This window comes from Lithobates pipiens, unplaced genomic scaffold, assembly GCF_037356315.1.
Source record: "Lithobates pipiens isolate NorthernLeopardFrog02 unplaced genomic scaffold, aLitPip1_a1.2 Scaffold_19, whole genome shotgun sequence".
Classification (NCBI taxonomy): Eukaryota; Metazoa; Chordata; class Amphibia; order Anura; family Ranidae; genus Lithobates; species Lithobates pipiens.
In genome coordinates, this window is record NW_027507764.1 from 299,001,452 (window position 1) to 299,021,645 (window position 20,194).

Here is a 20,194-nt window from a genome sequence, read left to right on the forward strand (position 1 = left end):
TGTTGCAGATAGAACTGGTTGCTTCGGTGGAAACGAGACAAGCCGAGCCAGAACCTGAGAGGAGATTGTGGAGTGTTGAGCCTGATCTCACCTAAAAAAGGCATGTGAAATATTTGACCACCACTATCTGAATCAAAAATAAAAAAAGGGAAAAAATGTATTTGGGTTAAGCGTTAAAAGGACAGAGTAGATTTCAGTCGAACTATCACAGCACTGAAAGCTGAAAATGGTCTGGACATAAAGGGGGTGGTACATGCTAGTCCTTAAAGTAACACTAACCTCCATTTGTTTGGGTTATGTTGCTAGTCTTTGATTTTTTTTTTTTTTTTTTGATGAAATATATTTTTTCGCTTGAGGGGATATGATTTCATTTTACAAATACCACACTGGTGACCCCACTATAGGGATAAAACTTTTTCGCAGAAGGGAGTTTAACAAGACATGTTGCCACTCATTAAAATTAGAAGAAAAGAGGTTTAACCTTAAACTGCGTAGAGGGTTCTTTACTGTAAGAGCAGCTAGGATGTGGAATTCCCTTCCACAGGTAGTGGTCTCAGTGGGGGGAAATTGATTGTTTCAAAAAAAAAACTAGTAGATAAGCACCTGAACGAATGCAACATACAGTGATATACAATGTAATACTGACATAATCACACACATAGGTTGAACTTCATGGACTTGTGTCTTTTTTCAACCTCACCTACTATGTAACTATATTGTACCAAATTAAACCCACCAATATGGTTATGCATGCTCTGGTAAAAATTGAAATAAATGATGATAAACAAACAACAACTAAGAATGTGTTTCTTAATTATTTAACTTTTATTACTGTTGCACCATTTATACAATTACATATAATTTTCAATGCATCCATTTTACATCTTCCGTATTTTTTGTTTTTTTTTCCTTTTGTTTCGGTTTTGCTTTTTTTTTTTTGTTATTTTTAAATAGTTACTTGCTTTCCAATGAGTTTTGTGTTGGTGTCTGTGACATAGAATGGAAGAAAAACTGGAACTGCAAATCAACGCAGACTTTTTTTTTTTTTTTTTTTTTTTTATTATTATTATTTCCACTGACCAATAAACAGAACTACAGGTGCACCCAACCACAGACATGCATTATTTCATCATGAGAAATCTAGGTAGACTAAGTAGGATGAGGATGTTGTTACTCCCAAAATATCTGGAGAGGAATAAGACAGCTAAAGTGGGATTTTGTTGGAAAAGTTTGGCCTTTATTCACTGCATTAAAAAAAAAAGTAGACTGCAAATGAAAAATCAAAAAAAATAAATCTCTGAAAAAGATTTGATTGCCTTGGCACAAGCCCTATGGGCAAATTCAGAGAAAATCTCTCCTGCAATCTCATTGCAGGAGGGAAAACAAATATCACTGTACGTTGACCTTCCATTTTAAAGCTGCTGCTCAGATGTACAAAAAAAAAAATGCTCACATACATTTATATAGCTAAACTTTTTTTTTCCTTTAATTTACTTGACAGATTTGGTGGAATGTTTATTTTGTACATTTTGTCCCCCACAAAAATACTATTTGGATTTTTATATCGTTTCTGGGCATTACATGTATTTAATTCAATCTAAATCAAGTTTGTTAGTATAGCTGAAAAAATAATCAAAAACAAAGAAAAACATAACTGAAGGTTGTTTTAAGTGGTATTTCAAACAGGCTGTCCATCTTACTCTTGAACTGCTACGGTTTGATCAGAATTAGCTGCTGGGGTTTCAGTAGCTTTAATTTCTTCAGCTGGTCCTGCAGGTTCAGAGGCCTTAGTAGAAGAACTAGTTGCTTCAGGTTCTGGAGACTTCACGGAAGATGGAGCAGGCTCAGCGTCTGCAGCTGGAGCAGACTCAGTTTTGGGCTCTGGAGCGGAGGGAGCCTCAGTCTTTTTGGCTTCCCCATCCTCCTTGCTCTTCTCCTCTACTTTACTTGGTGCTGGTGCTTCTGAAGGCTGGGAAACCTTAGCCTCAGTGGTAGGTTCAGAGACTTTAGAGGCTTCACTACTGGCAGGTGCAGCAGAAATTGCAGCTGCTGGTTCCTCTTGCTTAGATGCAGGGGGTTCCGCACTCTGAGGCTCTGCCTTGGGTTCAGAAGGAGCCTCTGTCTTCTCAGATTCTGTTTTTTGTACAGCCTCCTTGTTATCTGCCTCTTTGTCTCCTTCCTTGACCTCGGTCTTGTTCTCTGCCACTTGGGAATCCTTATCATTCTTCTCATCCTTATTTTCCTTTGCATCTGCATTTTCTACAACAGGCTGAGATTCCTCATTAGCTTTAGTTGCCCCCTCTTCTTCCGTATTTGCTTCATCAGCCTTTTTGTCCTTGTCTTTTGATTTGTCATCATTTACATTGTATCCCTTCTTCTTCTTGCTCAGCTTTCCACCCATGTTTAAAGTCCTGGAATAGAAAAACAATGTGTCACTGGTCCATCCAAAAGACTTTATTTTACATATTGATAAAGTTTTGAAATCATGTTATTAAAGTTTAGGTATGATCACATACTCTGCAATACCTTTAGGAACATTACACATGTTGCCAATACTGCAATACAACTTTAAAACATCCATTTGAAATAAATGTTGTAATAAAAAAATCCTGGACATGCTATAGGTGAATCAAAGATTACCAACTTCCCAGTCACCAGTCCATGGGTGTACACAAGCTATCCTGTGAGTAATTAAAGAGGCAGATTTAATGGATTCTCTGCCTACTCACCCATACTAATTTCTAAGGTGAATTAAAGTGTTGTTCGGTACCCTTTCTGAGTTATAAGATTAGTAGATATTTACTGCCTGGGAGGCAAAAGAATTTGTATCAAAAGTCCTTAACAGTCTTGACATTACAGTCAAATCAAATAATTTTGTTAATTTTTTCACGTTACACCAAAAAGAAATAAAAAATGAACGTTGGTATCAATTACATCTCATTACCCCACCCAACGTTGTGTATACAGGCAAAAGACAAAAGCAAACAATTTTAAATGTCTATAGCTATGAAAGCAAAGCCGAAGAGCAACACACAAAATGTATGTATGAAAGCAAAGTCAGAGAGCAACCTACCAAATCCAAAATTCTAATAAACTTTTTAATGCTGAAATATGGTTAACGGCCATCATTATTTGCACTCAGACATAATAAAAGTCTACTATACTGTCTGCTATAGCATCCAGAAACTATCTACTTCAAATTCATTTTTCACATCCCATCTTTTATGTCACCTAAAATAAAAACTGCAAACTAAAATATATCATACAGTAGCTATAGAGAGATGCATCAAAAGTCATCTAACTAAATATGTAAAAGTGTCCTCATTCTGCCACACAAAAACACTAAAGCAATCTTCTATAAAATCTTGAGCTGAGTAACTGTCACATGCAATAAGCAACAAAGCACAATTTTTTAATGTCAAGTGACAGGTAGGTTCAAGCATTATAAACCGGATTTCACTACTTTAAGGGTTACTCTTTCATAATAGCCAAATCTAACTAAAATTAAAAAATATGTACATACTGCACCATCAGTACATCTTACATTTCTTTCACGAACACCTCGCTTTTATGTAATGTTTTTGCCAAATTTTAAAGGGGTTTAGACTGTTTTAAAGGACATAAATTTGATCTTCTAAATGCAAACTCACTTTTGACAACCTAGGTGAATATGTAAATCGCAAACAAATTGATAAATAGCAATATAAGTATCATGATTTAAAAAACAAAACAAAACACACACACACACACAATGTTCTATTGAAAGAGCTATAAAGTGTGCATTTTTTTTTCTAGAGCCAGATGTCCAAATTTCTCATTGCACAAGACTAGTTATACTATCACACTGCAAACTCAAGTGAAAACAAAATCCTAAAGATTTTAAAAAGGAACAAAGACTGTAGGTTATGAGCAGAAAAAGGACCCCGTGGTTCAGTTTTGTATAACAGTTCTGCCCATTCCAAACCTGTAATGGATCTCAGCCACAGTTGTATCCTCTATTAGCAGATTGTCTGGATAATTGTGTCACAACACATTGGGGGTTATTGATGAAAAGGCAAATCCACTTTGCACTACAAGTGCAAACTACAAGTGCAGTCGCTGTAGATCTGAGGGGGGACGTGCAAGGAGAATTTCAAAAACCGCATTTTAGCTTGCACATGATTGGATGATAAAATCAGCAGAGCTTCATTTCAGATCTACCCCTCAGATTTACAGCGACTGCACTTCCAAGTGCACTTTCAGTGCAATTTCAAGTGCACTTTCAAGTGCACTTTGGACTTGTAGTTTGCACTTGTAGTGCAAAGTGGATTTGCCTTTCGTAAATAACCTCCAGTGTATTTAAAACTCTTGGCCTGTTTTGTCAAATCACATTGAGAATTACTCTTAAAGCAAGCCTGGGCATTGCCAAAAGTAGAGCAAACCAACAGGTTCACCTAAATGGCAGCTCCATCAGCATTATGTGCCTACCTTTCCTTGGCTTACATACTGGCTCACTCAGCCCCCAGGTGTGAAGAAAAATACCGGTATAGCTAGCTATGGGGAGCACCCAACTTATTCCCAATCACAATGGTGCTGTCACAGCATTAAGCTTACACAGGCTTTTTCCTTTGGTCCCAACAGCCAGAGGGATGGGGGAGCAAAGGACAGGTATGTGTATACAACTAGTAAGGCCACAGCTAGAAAATAAATAAATAAGTAAAAAAAAATCTTTTAGCATAAAAGTTTAATGCTAAGTACACCTAAATGACACACAAATGAGTTAAAAACACAATACACTACAAGCATGAATCAGTTTAAAACCCCCCAAAAAAAAAAAAAAAACATGCTAAGATGTGAAAATACTCTGTCTAAAACTACAAACGTAAGTAGATAAAATAAAAAATTATCCAAAAATGTGAATGAAAAAATATACACGGTTCAGCTGCATACACATAGCCTCTGTCTGCATGAACCACTCATAAAAGAGACACGGGGTCAATAATAGAGATAATAGAGACAGTGAGTGCTCTTAGGCTACTTTCACACTGGGACGACCCAACATTCAGCGATAAAGTGACGCTCATTTTTGCTGTGCTTTAGTGCTGTTTTAGCAGCGATTTTGCTGCTAGTGGGGTGCTTTTGACCCAAACTAAAGGGTAATAAGTCGTGTTTTGCTGTGCTTTCAAATTGCTTTTAAAGGCGTTTTGGAATAGCTGCCCATTCATTGCAAAGGGCGCACTAAATACAGCGATCCCACCCGCCACAAAAGATGCTGTTTGCAGGACTTTTCGGAATGTACCGCAAGCGCACCGCCCCAGTGTGAAAAGACACACTGGAATGAATGGGAGGCGGTTTTCAGAGGCCATTTCTAGCGCTGAAGTGCCTGAAAACCGCCGCACTGTGAAAGTACTCATATAGAGTGGTCTTAGACACCATGCACAACTATATAAAAGCAATAAAAAAAAAAAAAGCAGGCATTCTGACACATTTTATCATCTTGATATTTTTCAAGGGATGATCCCTACAAGCACTGTGTCAGGGGTATGGGCAAACTTGGATTCTAGCTCTTAGACCATTGTTTCTCAACTCCAGTCCCCAAGGTGCCCCAACAGATAATGTTTTCAGGCTTTCCATTATTTTGCACAGATGATTTGATCAGTTTCACTGCCTTAGTAATTACCCCAGCCGTTGCATTTGAGGGAAATCCTGAAAACATGACCTGTTTGGGCCCCTTTAGGACTAGAGTTAAGAAACACTGTCTTAGACCATGGGTGCTCAACCTGTGGCCTTCCAGCTGTTGCAGAACTACAAATCCCATGAAGCACTGCAAGGCTGAACGTTACAAGCATGACTCCCAAAGAAAGAGGCATGATGGGATTTGTAGTTCCACAACAGCTGGCAGGCCACAAATTGAACACCCATGTCTGAGCTTAGGTTCACACTAACAGTGGGATTGAAATTGTGTGACAATTTCATACCCGCATGTCATTCTGACTTCGGGAGTGATTTCAGAGACAACTGTGCGGGTTCCTGCACAGATGTCTATACAAATTGCACCCCGAATTGGTGCAGCGCCGCAGTCGGGGTTGCACCAATTCGGAAGGTGCCATTGCCAGCAGAAGCCACCGATAATTAACATGTCAAATCGCATCAATGTGAACCTATGCTCAGACCTATGTTTTGGTCCAATAGTGGAGGCGATTTACCCTTTACTTTTTATCTTCCTCTGAGCAACTTTTGAAGTTTACCAAGTAGCAGCGATGTTGTGGAAATTCTCAATCAAATTTTTTCGCACGCTTATTTCACATTGCTTTTTGTATTACTTCTCATTCAAGGAAGTGTTTTTAGACACTTCTTTTGACTTTGGTTTATGCACAGGTGTGATTTCTGTATTGGAGAGAACTACCTGTGTTACTGAAACCCTCCTACTGTTAGCTGCAATGTCTAGGAGGGGAGGTATGTGAGACACAAATGGAGGATTTCCCTCAGTCAGGAAAGATGAAGGATGATTGTGACACACTTAGATAGTTTTTTTAAAAGAGAAGCTCATCTTAAAAAAAAAAACAAAAAAAACAACCTATGCAAGCAAGTAGTGTTTGTAGATACAAACAAACTATACAGCTCTGACTAAAGATGAATAATGCCCTTAGGTTTAGGCCATTTACATACCTCTTGAAGCCTGACTGGAATATGCCTGGGACACTGCTAAGTGAGGCCCACTCGTTACTGCTCACCTTCACCAGAACAGGATTGAGTTTTTTCTCAAATTCAAACCCCCTTCACTTGTGCTCTCTCGCCCTTGATTCCATAGCTCTGAGCTCAGCTTTTGAGATCTCAAACCTGTGACGGTGGTGGTAAGCAGTAATGAGTAGGCCTCACTTAGCAACATCCTGGGAGCATTCCAATAAGGCTTCATGAGGTATGTAAATGGCCTACACCTGTAGCAAGAGCATTATTCAACGTTAGTAAAAGCTGCACAGTTTGGTTTTATTTACAGACACCTTATCTGAGTAGGCAGTTTGGGGTAAAGATGAAATAACCCTTTAATTGAAGAGCATCAATAAATATTCCTAGCACTGTACCAATTAAAAAAGAACCTGTTGCTTTGCTCTCTGTGTTCAGGCAAAGCAGAGGTTCAGTCAGATATTCCAACAAGGTTATGTTACTGAAAGCTAGAAATGCTCCCTTGCCTTTTTTTCGATTATGGGGCTGTTTTGCAGTGTAACTCTCCGTTTACATGGGCATTAGAAACAGACTTTTGGCGGGTGTTTATGCTGCTCCCCAAATGCTTCGCAAAAGCAGCATAAAATGGACAGCAGAGAGCGCTGTTCACATTTGAAAAACAATTAGGCTGGGTTCACCCCTCCGACGGATGCGGCTCGCAGCAGGGGTCCGGAGTCTTCCTGTTCTCCATTTCAGGGACAAATTTTTGCCTGAATTCATCCCTGAAACTGAGCCAAAGATGCACAATGTTTATGTGCAAGCCGCTCCGCAGCCACAATGGAGATATAGATCCATAGAAAGCCGGTCACAATCTCCTGTCATGCGAATTGGATGCAGGGAAACAGCATCCAATTCGCATAGGTGTGTGAACCCAGCCTGAGTGTTTGCGTTGCTTTGTGTCACTAAAGCAGCAAACATGAAGCTATATGTCTAGTCTGGGAGGAGGTAAGGCTTGCCAACTCCTTCTATTCAAGTCTACGGTAACGAGCTGTATACATACACATGCATTACAGTGCTTTTGACAAGTTTTTAGCAAATATTAGTGAGGTCGAAAAAAGAAAATCCTTCCCCTATATATATATATATATATATATATATATATATATATATATATATATATATATATATTATATTATATATATTATATATACATACATACATATATACATACATACACACACACACACACACACACACACACACACTGTATCCATATCCATGCATCACTTGGAGGGTCAGAAAACGCATCAAGCATTATGCTAGAAGTGTGTTGGTTTGCGTTAGTGTCAGCATTCAAATTTTTTGAAAGTGTAAACTTAACCTAAAAACACAGTCAGAGCTCACTATATGGAGTGACCAGCCAGTCCAAGTTTCTGTGGTCAGTCCCTGCTTTCAAAATGCTGTCCTGTATCAAAGTGTCCCCAATTGTGTCCCCGGAAGCTGTGTGGTAATCATACCTAGTCCAGAATGCTGTATAGTGAGCAGTGATCAGCGCACAATACACATCGGTGTTTGCTGTGGAGTTGCCACGGCAACCACTTCTGGCTCCAGAGGAACTTTACTCCCCTGGAACTTTTGTTCCAATCTTGGTTTCCTGTTTCGGAAGGAAATGATTTTCTGATGGACCAATGGGGAAGGAAATGATTTACTGCTGGATGTGAAACTGGAGAGGAAATAGAATAGGGGTTTATATAGCTAGTGCTGCCAGGGGGTACCAAGTGGGAAACTGTCCTATAGCACACCTGCCTGGAGTTTGCATGTTCTCCCTGTGCCTGTGTGGGTTTCCGCCGGGTACTCCGGTTTCCTCCCACAAACCAAAGACATGCAGGTAGGTTAATTGGCTTCTGTCCAAAATTGGCCCTAGTATAAATGGGGACCGTGGATTGTGGGCTCCTTGAGGGTAGGGACCAATGTGAGTGTGTAATGTACAGGGATAGGGACAATTGTAGACACTCAGGTTGAACTGGATGGACTGGTGTCTTTATTCAACCTTACTAACTATGAAACACTTCAAATGGGAAAAAGGAGGCTCAATTAATTTGGGCCCACTTTTCCCAGGCTTTGGCTGCTTTTCTATTGCTTAAAACAGCAACAGCATTTTGCCTAGGGTTGCCACCTATCCAGGATTCACCCAGACAGCCCGGGTTTTGAATCGTGCGCCCAGATTTCAGACTGCCTGAAACTCGGACACAATATTCATAATGGACTATGGCTTCCCAAGTAACCGAGTACCACAACTGCATAGGGGTGCACACGTGCCCCATCCCCATACACCGTCAGGAGAGGAGAGAGCGCTTGACCTGCTCCTCCTCCTCCCACCCCTACCTCTCTGTCTGCCCACCCACACTCCAATCCCTGGCATTCTGTGCCTCAGTAAAGGGATGTGTGGGCTGTAAATTTGAACCTCAGCAAAGGGACTGGCAGATACATCGTTGATGAAAGGTGGCGATACCCAAGCCTCCATCCATGGGTGAGTGAGCTCCCCAGCCAATGTCTGTGACTTAAGTCTCCCCCTTTCCTTCATTCTCTCCCCTGCCTCTGAGCGACTGAGTGCACTAAAAGGTAAGAGAGACTCAGATGTAAGGGGTGCCCTGGGGATTTTGATGTAAGGGGGCTTTGGGAGCCCTAATTTAAGGGAGGGAATGTTAGAAACTATAATGTAAGGAGGGGGGATTGGTAAGCAGAACCCCCCTTACATCACAGCGTTCCCCCTTAAAAAATTCTGTGCGCCGATAAGGTGTTCGGGTTTGGCTTGAAGAAAAGGTGGCAACCCCAATTTTGCCTCAGCATTAATGTATTTTATATTGCCCCTTTAAGTGTGCTTTCTAATGCTAAAAGTGGTTGTAAACCCTTACAGACCACTTTTTGTTACAGATGAGCCTAAACTCATGCACATGTCCACGGAGTCATCTCAGGCCAACCTATTAAAATGGCTGAGGATTGATGCCCGGAAGCCGCTAGGGTGAAGATGTCAGCAGCCAGTCAGGAGCTCTGGGGAACACAGTGCTGGAGAACAGGAGAGTATAGTTCCGCTTTCAGCTACTTCCACTTTAAAGTGGGGTTCCACCCTAAAGTGGAACTTCCGCTGATCGGAACCCTCCCTCCGGTGTCACAATTGGCACCTTTCAGGGGGGAGGGGGGTGGAGATACCTGTCAAAGACAGGTATTTACACCCACTTCCGGGCATTGACTCACACGGGAGTCCATGCCTCTTCCTGTCCATGTGTGCCGTCTGCTGGGACACACACGGGTCCCAGAGACAGCGCGGACAATTCCTACTGCGCTGCGCTACTCGCGCACGCGCAGTAGGTAACCGGGAAGGGAAGCCGCTTCGCTTCACTTCCTGATTCCATCACCTAGAATGGTGGCGGCAGCAGCCGAGAGCTGAGCGATCGATCGATCGGCCTCGGCTGCCGGCATCGCTGGACCCAGGGACAGGTGAGTGTCCATTTATTAAAAGTCAGCAGCTGCAGTATTTGTAGCTGCTGGCTTTTAATATTTTTTTCCCACAGTGCAGTCCCACTTTAAGGTGCAATCTGTCCATTCCCAGATGCAATCTATGTGTGCTACAGAACATATTTCCCCTCCTAGGCATATTCCTGCATTTTATTACAGGGTGCTCCAGCACTTTAATCCTAGTCATGCTCACTCTTTGTCACAAGGTTTTGTATCTGTAAATCCAGGTAGATCAACCTCATGGGAATGGTTAATGTTTACAAATTATCTATTCAATTTAAATATTGCAATGAAATTGGTTAGAAGAAGTTTGTGAGTGTGTGTTCAACCTCTTGGATTTCATTTGGAAAATTTGGTCACCTTTTCATTATAGCAAAGGGAGATTTTCCCTTATCCAGGAACCATTATTGTTATCGGACTGTGAGGGACAATTTTCGTTAGTCTAGTAACGGACTGCCACTCTCCTCTTCTGTTTAAGCAGTGTGAAATTTGCCAATGGTGAGCCCTCATCCTCAGACCCAGTAAGGGGCCATGGGCTCCTGAATAAAATCAGATATGAAATAAATAATTATTTTCATTTCTTCTGGTGGGTGGTATTTCTCCAGAGGCTGTGGCTCCCAGATGATGGGAAAGCACCCATCTTTATATTACTATGTTAGTTCCAAGAAGACAGTGACATCACTATATGTAACTGGCATAACAGAACATAGGTACTCTCCAGGGAAAAGTGTACTATAAAACTATTATTAGAACAAATAATTAAAGCGGTCATTTCACAATCGTGAAGTTTTTTGTTCTTTCCAAATGAGCAAATTTCCTCACTCCAGAAGATAAACAAGAGTATGTACAATCCACTCTTCGTATTGAAAATCCTGGTAGGCAACATCAAAATTTACTTAGCAGAGGACTTTTTTTTTTTTTAACCACTTGACCCCCAGGCCACTTCAGACACTTCTCACATACATACATACACACACACATTATATATTTATATATATATATATATATATATATATATATATATATATATATATATATATATATATATATATATATATATATATATATATAATATAATTTTTTTTTTTTTTTTTTACTAGCCAATTACTTAGGATCTCAACCATTATATATTTTCTGAAAGCAAAAGGTCCTGGAGGGAAAGGAAAAAAAAAATGTTAATTGCATCACATAATATTTTATTTGCACAGCAGCATTTTAAACACAATAAAAATGTAGCTTTACATTTTTTGAACATCTTTATTGCCACGACAAGGGATGAACAACATTCTTTGTATAGCCGTAATAGTCTACTCTGAAAGCAGCGGATCAGAGATTAGATCTCTTTCAAACAAACAGAAACCGGAAGTGCCAAAATCCTTGTTTCATAGACCATAGAGTTGATGTGCCACCCCGACTGCCTGGTTCAGTCCTAGGCTCCCAGGCCAGCTGCTTAAATCACTTTTACACTATAGAGCAAGAGCATTGCCAGCTCCTAAAATAAATACAATTATAATACCAGGGTCATGACTGCAGTTATGACCCTGGTAGAAACACAGAAACCCGAGGCCGCACGTCCATTTGGGGTAGTTATTGCGCTACGATTGTAACCCATGCAAGACATCTGCCCAATAAAAAATAGCCATGCAACCCGGATTTCCTCTCCTGTTTTTGCCAATTGTATTTATGAGCCAACAATAGTATATAGGAAGCATACAATATGCTCTTTAACTTAGCAAAAACTGTAAAAAGTTATATATGCAGTGCAAAATATAGACAATAGGCTAACAAAAGCACTGGGCTTGAATAGATTATCAAAATAGCAATAAGAAAACTTTTTTGTTTTTTAAATGAACAAAAAGGCAGTTTCAACACCTTCAAAAAGGAATTCCTTCAAATGAGTTCTTAAAAAGAGTCACTAGGAGATACGCAAAGCTTAATTTTTTTTTTTAACAATCCTTAGTGTTCTTATGCACAATTTATATTTCTCTTTCACTTGTATTTTCCTTGCTGTACTACTCCCTTCTATACAAGGCACTTGCACACCGTTTGGGCATTTTAAAGAATATGTGTGGGGGGGAGGAAGGACACTTAAATTCTTTATTAAAGTAATCATGCTGCAATTACAATAATAAAGTATGCTTATTTTTTTGTTTTCTTTTAGATACTGTATGCTTTATTTTTCCCTGCTGTGTAATAAGGGCACATGAATTCCAGTCACTTCCTCATTTTTCATCTCAAGTGGGATGGTCTACCTGCTATAATTACACGATCAGTCTCAAGGTTACCAAGAAACCACAGTAAAGTGATATTAAAGTCTTTTTTTTCCATTTAAAAATAACAAACCTGATATACTTACCTGCTCTGTGCAGTGGTTTTGCAAAGACAAGCCCATATACTCCTCTTCTCGTGTCCCTAGTCGGCGCTCCAGGTCCCTCCCTTCTGCCAATCTGTCAATCTCCTTGGCTAATATTCCTTGGCCCCTTTCACACTGGGGCATTGCTGGTGCCGGCAGTAAAACAGGGGTTTTATTGAGCGGCGCTTTACCATCATTTTAGTGGCGGTATTCACCAGCTAGTGGGGGGGGTTTCACCCCACTGCAGTCGGCCGAGAAAGAGTTAAAACCACCGCAAAGCACTGCTGCAGCGGCGCTTTGCTGGCGGTATTAGCCGGTGCTGCCCCATTCATTTCAATGGGCAGGAGTGGTATACACACCGATCCTTCCCTGCTCCAAAGATGCTGCTAGCAGGACTTTTTTACCGTCCTGCCAGCGCACCACTCCAGTGTAAAAGCCACCGGGGGTTTCATACTGGAGAGTGAGGAGCGGCTCTTTCAGGGTGCTTTGCAGGCCCCATTTTTGGTGCTGTAGCGCCTGCAAATCTCCCCAGTGTGAAAGAGGTCTAAGGGTTACTGCGCAGGCTCAGTAACTCAGATCAGGGTGATGCTGTGATCTTGGGACACTACATCACTGAGATAAGCGGGATAGTCCCAACAAATGCAGGATTTTTTATTTTTTTTTGCCTCATTGGAATGCAGGTTTAAGTTATATCTAAATCCACATAACCAGAAAATAAATATCATCCAGATGTTTCACATAAGTGATGTCGACTAGAAAAAAAGAAAAGTAAATAATAAATGACATATGGAATGACTGTCTAGTATAACTTACAAACACAAAGCATACAGCAATGAAAATCTCATATTACGAATCCGACATAAGTGAAGCACTGGTTTCTTTTGACTTTACTTTGAACATCATTTATACAGTGTATTATGAAATTTTACAGATAAGACTAGAATGGGTAGGCCACTTTTAGAATTCTTTTTAATTTAATTATACCGAGTTGTGAAATTGTTTATGGTAAAAATGGCTATATCAGATATATAGCCAGAAGCATTCTTCTCTTATTTCTTGATCAAGGGCACTGAAAAAAGGAACAGAAAAAAAAAAAAAACTACAGGACTACAGGACCTTTAAAAAAAAAAAAAGTTTTATTAATTGGTCTCCACAGAAAGTAAAAAGTTAGAGCAGGAATTTAGATAAAAATGCAGTTGAAATACATACATGACAAAGGTTTTCTTGACAAATAGTTTGTTGTTTTGTGCAGCTAGTTTTATTATCTAGGCACTCCTACCACATAGCTCAGCGATGTCCCAGCAGCAGCCCGCTGCAAAGCCGCCGTCGCACCGATTGGAGCGGAGTATCTCCCGCTCTTTTAAACAGACCGATACTTTTATTTACTTTATGGTGTGCATGTCCACCACTTGCTGACCAGCCCCTTTTCTGATATTCTTTGAAGAAATGTAAAAATCAATTTTTTGCTCAAAAATTACTTAGAACCCCCAATCTATATTTTTCTTTAGCAAAGGCCCTAAAGCATAAAATGTCGGTCGTTGCAATTTTTGTATGTCACATGTTTTTTGCACAACGGTTTTTCAAACACGAGTTTTTGGGAAAAACAGTGCCATGGGAAAAAAAAAAACCCCACAATATACAGTGCCTTGAAAAAGTATTCAAACATCAAGCATCCACATTTTGTCATGTTATAACCAAAAACCTAAATGTATTTTATTGGGATTTTATGTGATAGTTAGATCAACACAAAGTGGCACATAATTGGGAAGTGGAAGGAAAATGGCAAATGGTTTTCCAAATTTTTGACAAATATCTGAAGTGTTGGGTGCATTTGTATTCAGCCCCATTTACTATGATACCCCTGACTAAGATCAAGTGTAACCAATTGCCTTCAGAAGTCACCCAATTAGTAAATAGAGTCCTCCTGTGTGTAATTTAATCTCAGTATAAATACGGTTATTCTGTGAAGTCCTCAGAGGTTTGTTAGAGAACCTTAGTGAACAAATAGCATCATAGGTGGTCAATTAAAACACCAAACAGGTCAGGGATAAAGTTGTATAGAAGTTTAAAAGCAGGGTTGGTTATAAAAAAATATCCCAAGCTTTGAACATCTAATGGAGCACTGTTCAATTCATCATTCGAAAATGGAAAGAGTATGGCACAACTGCAAACCTACCAAGACATGACCATCCACCTTAACTGACAGACCGGGCAAGGAGAGCATTAATCAGAGAAATAGCCTAGAGGCCCATGGTAACTCTGGTGGAGCTGAAGAGATCCACAGCTCAGGTGGGAGAATCTGTCCACAGGACAACTATTAGTCTGATCAGAGTTGATGGGAAGATAAATGAAGCCAAATACAGGGCAGTCTCAGAGGACAACCTGTTAATGTTCTGCAAAGGACCTGAGACTGGGGCGAAGGTTCATCTTCCAGCAGGCAAAAAGACTTGCAGCTGTAATTGCAGTGAAAGGTGGTTCTATAAAGTATTGATTTAGGGGGGGGGGGGGGGGGGGCTGAATACAAAATGCATGCCACACATTTGTAAAAAAAAACTGGAGAATCACTTATTTTCCTTCCACGTCACACTTATGTGCCACTGTGTGGTCTATCACATAAAATCCCAATAAAATACATTTAGGTTTTTGGTTGCAACATGACAAAATGTGGAGAATTTCAAGGGGTACGAATACTTTTTCAAGGCACTGTATACCCCACTTTTTTTTGTAAAATGTGAAAGATTATGTTACACTGAGTAAATAGATACCTAACATGTCATGCTTTAAAATTGTGCTCGCTCATGGAATAGCAGGCTTACGGGCTATGATACTTAAAAATCTCCATAGGCGACGCTTTAAAAATTTCTACAGGTTACCATTTTAGCATTAGAGGTGGTCTAGTGCTAGAATTTTATGCTCTCGATCTGACATACGTGCCGACATTCTTTGCAATAAAAAAGCATTAGAGGTCCTCTTTATGGAGAGATCTGTGGTCAAAAGACCCAAAATCTCTCCTCTACCCTTAAAAGCAAAACATCAAATAAAAAAGGCTGTGTGTACATGGGACCGGAATCAGAAGTGGCGCCATGACGTCAACAACAGTCCTCTCCTAGGCCATAGAGATGAGTGGAGGCCACCATTCCTTTGCCCATCTCTGTGCACTGCTTGGACCGCTTTCATCTAAAAGACTGGCACCTGAGGGAAAAATGATATTGGGGTTATGGCATCTAGCTGCAGCCATAATTCTGGTATTTAACTTCAAAGTAATGACGTATTTTCCCAGTTAGGCAGTCGGCAAATGGAAAAAGAGACCCGATCACCAAAACTGCAGGTAAAAAACTGAAAAATCAAGTATTTTAAATGCTTTTTACTTCCCAAAGATTTTTATGCGCTCCAAAAAAAGTCTCTGCATCGATTCGAAAATGTGACTACTCCAGGAGACTCAAATCCTTAGTACAGCTCCCTCCCTGCCATGTGATGCCCACCGAATAGTTCCCTCTTCACTTAGATCTCACATGCTCTTTCTCCCTCCCAGACACTGCCGTTTACAGTGGGAGGGTTTCAGCTACAGCAGAAGTGCTGCCAAATCCAGAAAGCAGAGGGCAGGCTAGGTGTGGCCAGATGCTGACAAGCTTGTGAACATTGACAATAGTCATACAACCTGCAATATTTTAGCATTCCAATGTAGTACAAGCATGAAGATCCTCCATGAAAGTGGCAACTGCTATGAATTCAGGAGCAGTGCAGTATTGTTGCCACACCATTACAGGAAGCTGAATTGGATGGACTTCACCGGAAGCTCAACAGGTTTGTGGGAATTTAGGAGGCCAGGAGAAAACTGCACACAAATAATTTCTGTACTTAAAGACCTATTCTGCTTTAGTTCCTTATTCCTTTTTTAAGTAATTTTGAATTGTAGCCAATATGTTTTTCTGTAAAAAATAAATTAGGATGCAGTGGCTGGGTGTCCATAAAATTGAATGAGGTGCAGGTTATTAAATTTCACAGCAGAGAGTCATTCATATTATTGACATGATCAGGTGATCTTCAGACCGGGAGCCCTTTCCATGTGATTCTGACCTTATGACCACCGATTCTAGTTAATTAGTAACTACCTTTGAATCAACTACATTGTACGATTTAGAAAATCTGAAATGCACGTAGTCAAGTTTTAAATGATTACTCCAATAATCAGAGGCACTGTGAGACATGTGATTCATGTGATGGATTAGGCCAGGGAAGTTCAGCAAAGCACACAACTACTAGTTGGCATTATGAACACACAATCAGCATTTGTACAGGCAGCTGGCTACAAAAGTAGAGAAGCTTGGATTGTTGCAGAACCACTGAAAAGATCATAATCCTCCGTGACACATGATTGAATAATCTGCTCTGCTGGTAGAGGAATTACAATTAAAAACCAGAATAGTTTTGTCGTAGCCTTACTTTGAACAGTCAGGTTTATCAAGAAAAAAAAAAAAAAGTTATATTTTTATTAGTAATAATATGCATACTTTGCATTTTCCCTTAATCAGATTTTTTTCAGTAAAACAATGCAGAGGGCAAGTAACTTATACCAACCACAATCCTTTTATTGATCTAACCAGTGTATATGGAAGTAGCTGCTATTGGGATTAGTTTGTACGCTTTTAAAAATGTACACAAATTGCATTTTTGACTAGAAATAAATATACCACAGCTATTCCATTGGTTATACACATGCTATCAAATATGACCCCACTCATGACACCGTTTAGGCAATTCTAATCACAGGCCTATTTTGAGTGCATCTAAACCTTAAAGCGAAGCTCCAACCAAAAGGGGAAGCTCCACTTATTTGCCCCATCCGTTGCCACATTTGTTACCTTTCGGGGGGAGCAGGTACCTGGTTTTGGCAGATACCCACTCCCACTTCCGGCTGACTTCACTGTAGAAAACTCATCTGGAGGTTTGGCCCCCCTCTTCCTTCCCCTGCTGCCAGGCCCTTCACAGAGTGCAGCGTGCTTCATGCATGCGAAGTGTGGAATCGGTTTCCTTACCCGAGATGGCGGTGGCAGCACCCGAGAGCTCATTGAAAAATCAGCATAAATACAGAAAACGCTGAATTTGTGGACAAGTAGGTGTCCTAATAAAAAAGTCAGCAGCTACAGTATTTGTAACTGCTGACTTTTTTTTTTTCCTGAAGGAGCCTGGAGCTCCGCTTTAACAATAAACTTCTCTTAGTTTATAAATTTTTGGACTGCTGGTGCAAAAATGTATTCTAAAGTCAGAAGGTTCTGTATGCAGCAGACCTCTTCATACTTACCTGAACCCCATCTCAATTCAGCGATGTTGCACGAGTCTTTCCTGTCTGGGACTCTCCCTCCTCATTGGTTCCCACTGCTGTCCAAGTCAGTGAGCCAATGAGGAGAGAGAGAGAGGGGGCAAGGCCAAGCTGCAGCTTAGTGAATGGACACACAGAGCAGCAACTCAGCTTGCTGTGGGGGTAGGAGGGAGGAGCCAGGAGCACCGGCGAGGGACCTAAGAATAGGTTGATCTGGGCTGCTCTGTGCAAAACCACTGCACAGAGCAGGCAAGTATAACATGTTTTTTTTTTTGGTTTAAAAATAACAAACAAGACTTTAGTATCACTTTAAACATATCTCAAGCACTGCTATTCGCCTTGAAGAGTTAATCTCTGTGGACTACAGAATACCTCACCCCATGTAATGGGGATGGGGCAGAGGAAATGGCAAGGCGTTCTGTAGTCCTGTCCTAGGGTGACAATACAGCAACTCCATATTTACAGTAGGGCGAGTGTTAGTGTACGAGACAGGATGTAAATTACTGGCATAATCATTATGTGCAAATAAAAAAAAAGGAGGAAGAAGAACACATATCTAAGGACTTGTAAGCTGCAATATATTTTATATGTTTGCTACTGGGTTATTGCACTTTAAATCCCAAATCCTTGCAGTGCTTTTTAATGTTTGTTTTTTAATCTAGAATTCTCACATTAACACTGTCATGTTCTAATTACTTCAAAAACTATCTAATCTTGCTGCTGCTATGTATGGTGAAAGCTGCACTTTGATTCCCCCCCCCCCCCCCCGCATCGGACTGGTGTTTATATCTATCACAATATCTGGTGCTGTGTATCCAACTCCCCCTTCCCTCTGCTGAGCCATTCACAAAGCACAGCACACAGTGATGATATTGCAGTTGTACTTGTTGAATGTCATGGCAGAGGGAAGTGACAGAGGATACCATTCAGATGAAGCCAGAAGTGCTGCTTCCACATAAAGACAAATTATAAATCCTAAAACATCAATTGGCGCCTCCTCTTTTTGGTAGAGGATAGTGTTAGATATTAGGCACATCCTCTGACCCAAATGCCATAAAGCTACGGCCAATGCTTGGGGGTCCCACCTGCTTTAGGGAGGTTTGAGACATTTTGAAAAATTACGTTCGCTAAATGAAAGAAAAAATAAATTTAAAATAAATGTAAAAAAAAAAAAAAAAAAAAGCATCCTTCTGACAGCCATGACAATATCCATCCCTCGCTGCATCGGACTAGATTTTTGATCTTAAAGGATATCAGGCAGAAAGGTGCCGACAGGACCACCCATGTAGTGAAATTCCGAACCTCTGCATTTGCCGACACCTTGGCTGTTCACTATCTGCCGCTAATGTAAAATTTGTCAGGTCTAAAAAGGTGAAAAAAAAAAAAAAAAAAAAAAAAACACAAACAGGCTTGATATGTGATGGATTTTTTTTGCAACAACTGTTGACATGGAAGATTGATTGTGACCATATACAGACCACCTCTAGGAGGGTCTATAAATTTGTACATGTACTACTATAATCATATTGTAGTACAACAAGCATGCAAAAATGTTACATAAAAAGGTAATCAATATCTCAAAATATGTGCGCACTTAAAATTCTCTGAAAGTGAGCCGCAAGCAGAATGAACTGACTAAACCACCTATTCAAACTACATATGAAACAATTCAGCTATCTTTAAACAGTATATATGGTACTAAAATATATATTTAAAAAATGGGAACTTTACCTTCACAGCCACTCCAAAAACCTTGATAGGGTAAATATTAGTTCAGCATGTTTATCCATTCCCTGAAATGAAGTTGTTTTGCAGTTTTGATTAAACTGCAGATACTAGCCTTATGCCAATCTATTGCATTTTCTTCCTCAAGCATATTAACCTTAACAATATGAGCCATTGTTTTAGGCCATGGCAGGAATGGGATTGAAGGAGCTTACAACAGCTAAACTGAAAAAATAAGGAAGGAAAAAGAAAAATCTCTATAATGAATAATTAAAACTTGGTAAAGCAGTTGAAGGGATATAAACATTTGAACAAACTGTATTCAGTCAGTACAAAAAAAAAAATAAAAAATAATAATACAAAAAAAGGAGATGGAGCCATTGTTTTGAAAAAAAAAAATTCTGCAATTTGAAACTTGCATATATTATCCTAAATGTTAAATCCTTGCATTTTCTTGTAGTTGCTCATTATGTGCATTTGTCAATATTTAACCGCTTAAGGACCACCCCACGTTCATGTATTGCAGCAAGACGGCACTCAAGTGCAAAATCACATACCCGTACGCGATCATCTTCTTCGGCTCTGGGCCCCGCTCCTCCTGTGGTTGGACACAGCAGGAGTCAATTAGAGGGTCCAGG

At 40.1% G+C, this 20,194-nt stretch overlaps 1 protein-coding gene across 1 annotated transcript in view; it reads right to left on the reverse strand.

The window, feature by feature from the left end:
• Nucleotides 1-802: 802 nt before the first annotated feature.
• BASP1 (brain abundant membrane attached signal protein 1) overlaps nt 803-20,194 on the reverse strand; it is a 111,858-nt gene continuing 92,466 nt past the window's right edge. The window contains exon 2 of the mRNA XM_077492016.1: nt 803-2,411. Coding sequence (XP_077348142.1) covers nt 1,697-2,401 — 705 coding nt within the window. The 5' untranslated portion in view covers nt 2,402-2,411 and the 3' untranslated portion in view covers nt 803-1,696. The remainder of the gene's footprint in view (nt 2,412-20,194) is intronic.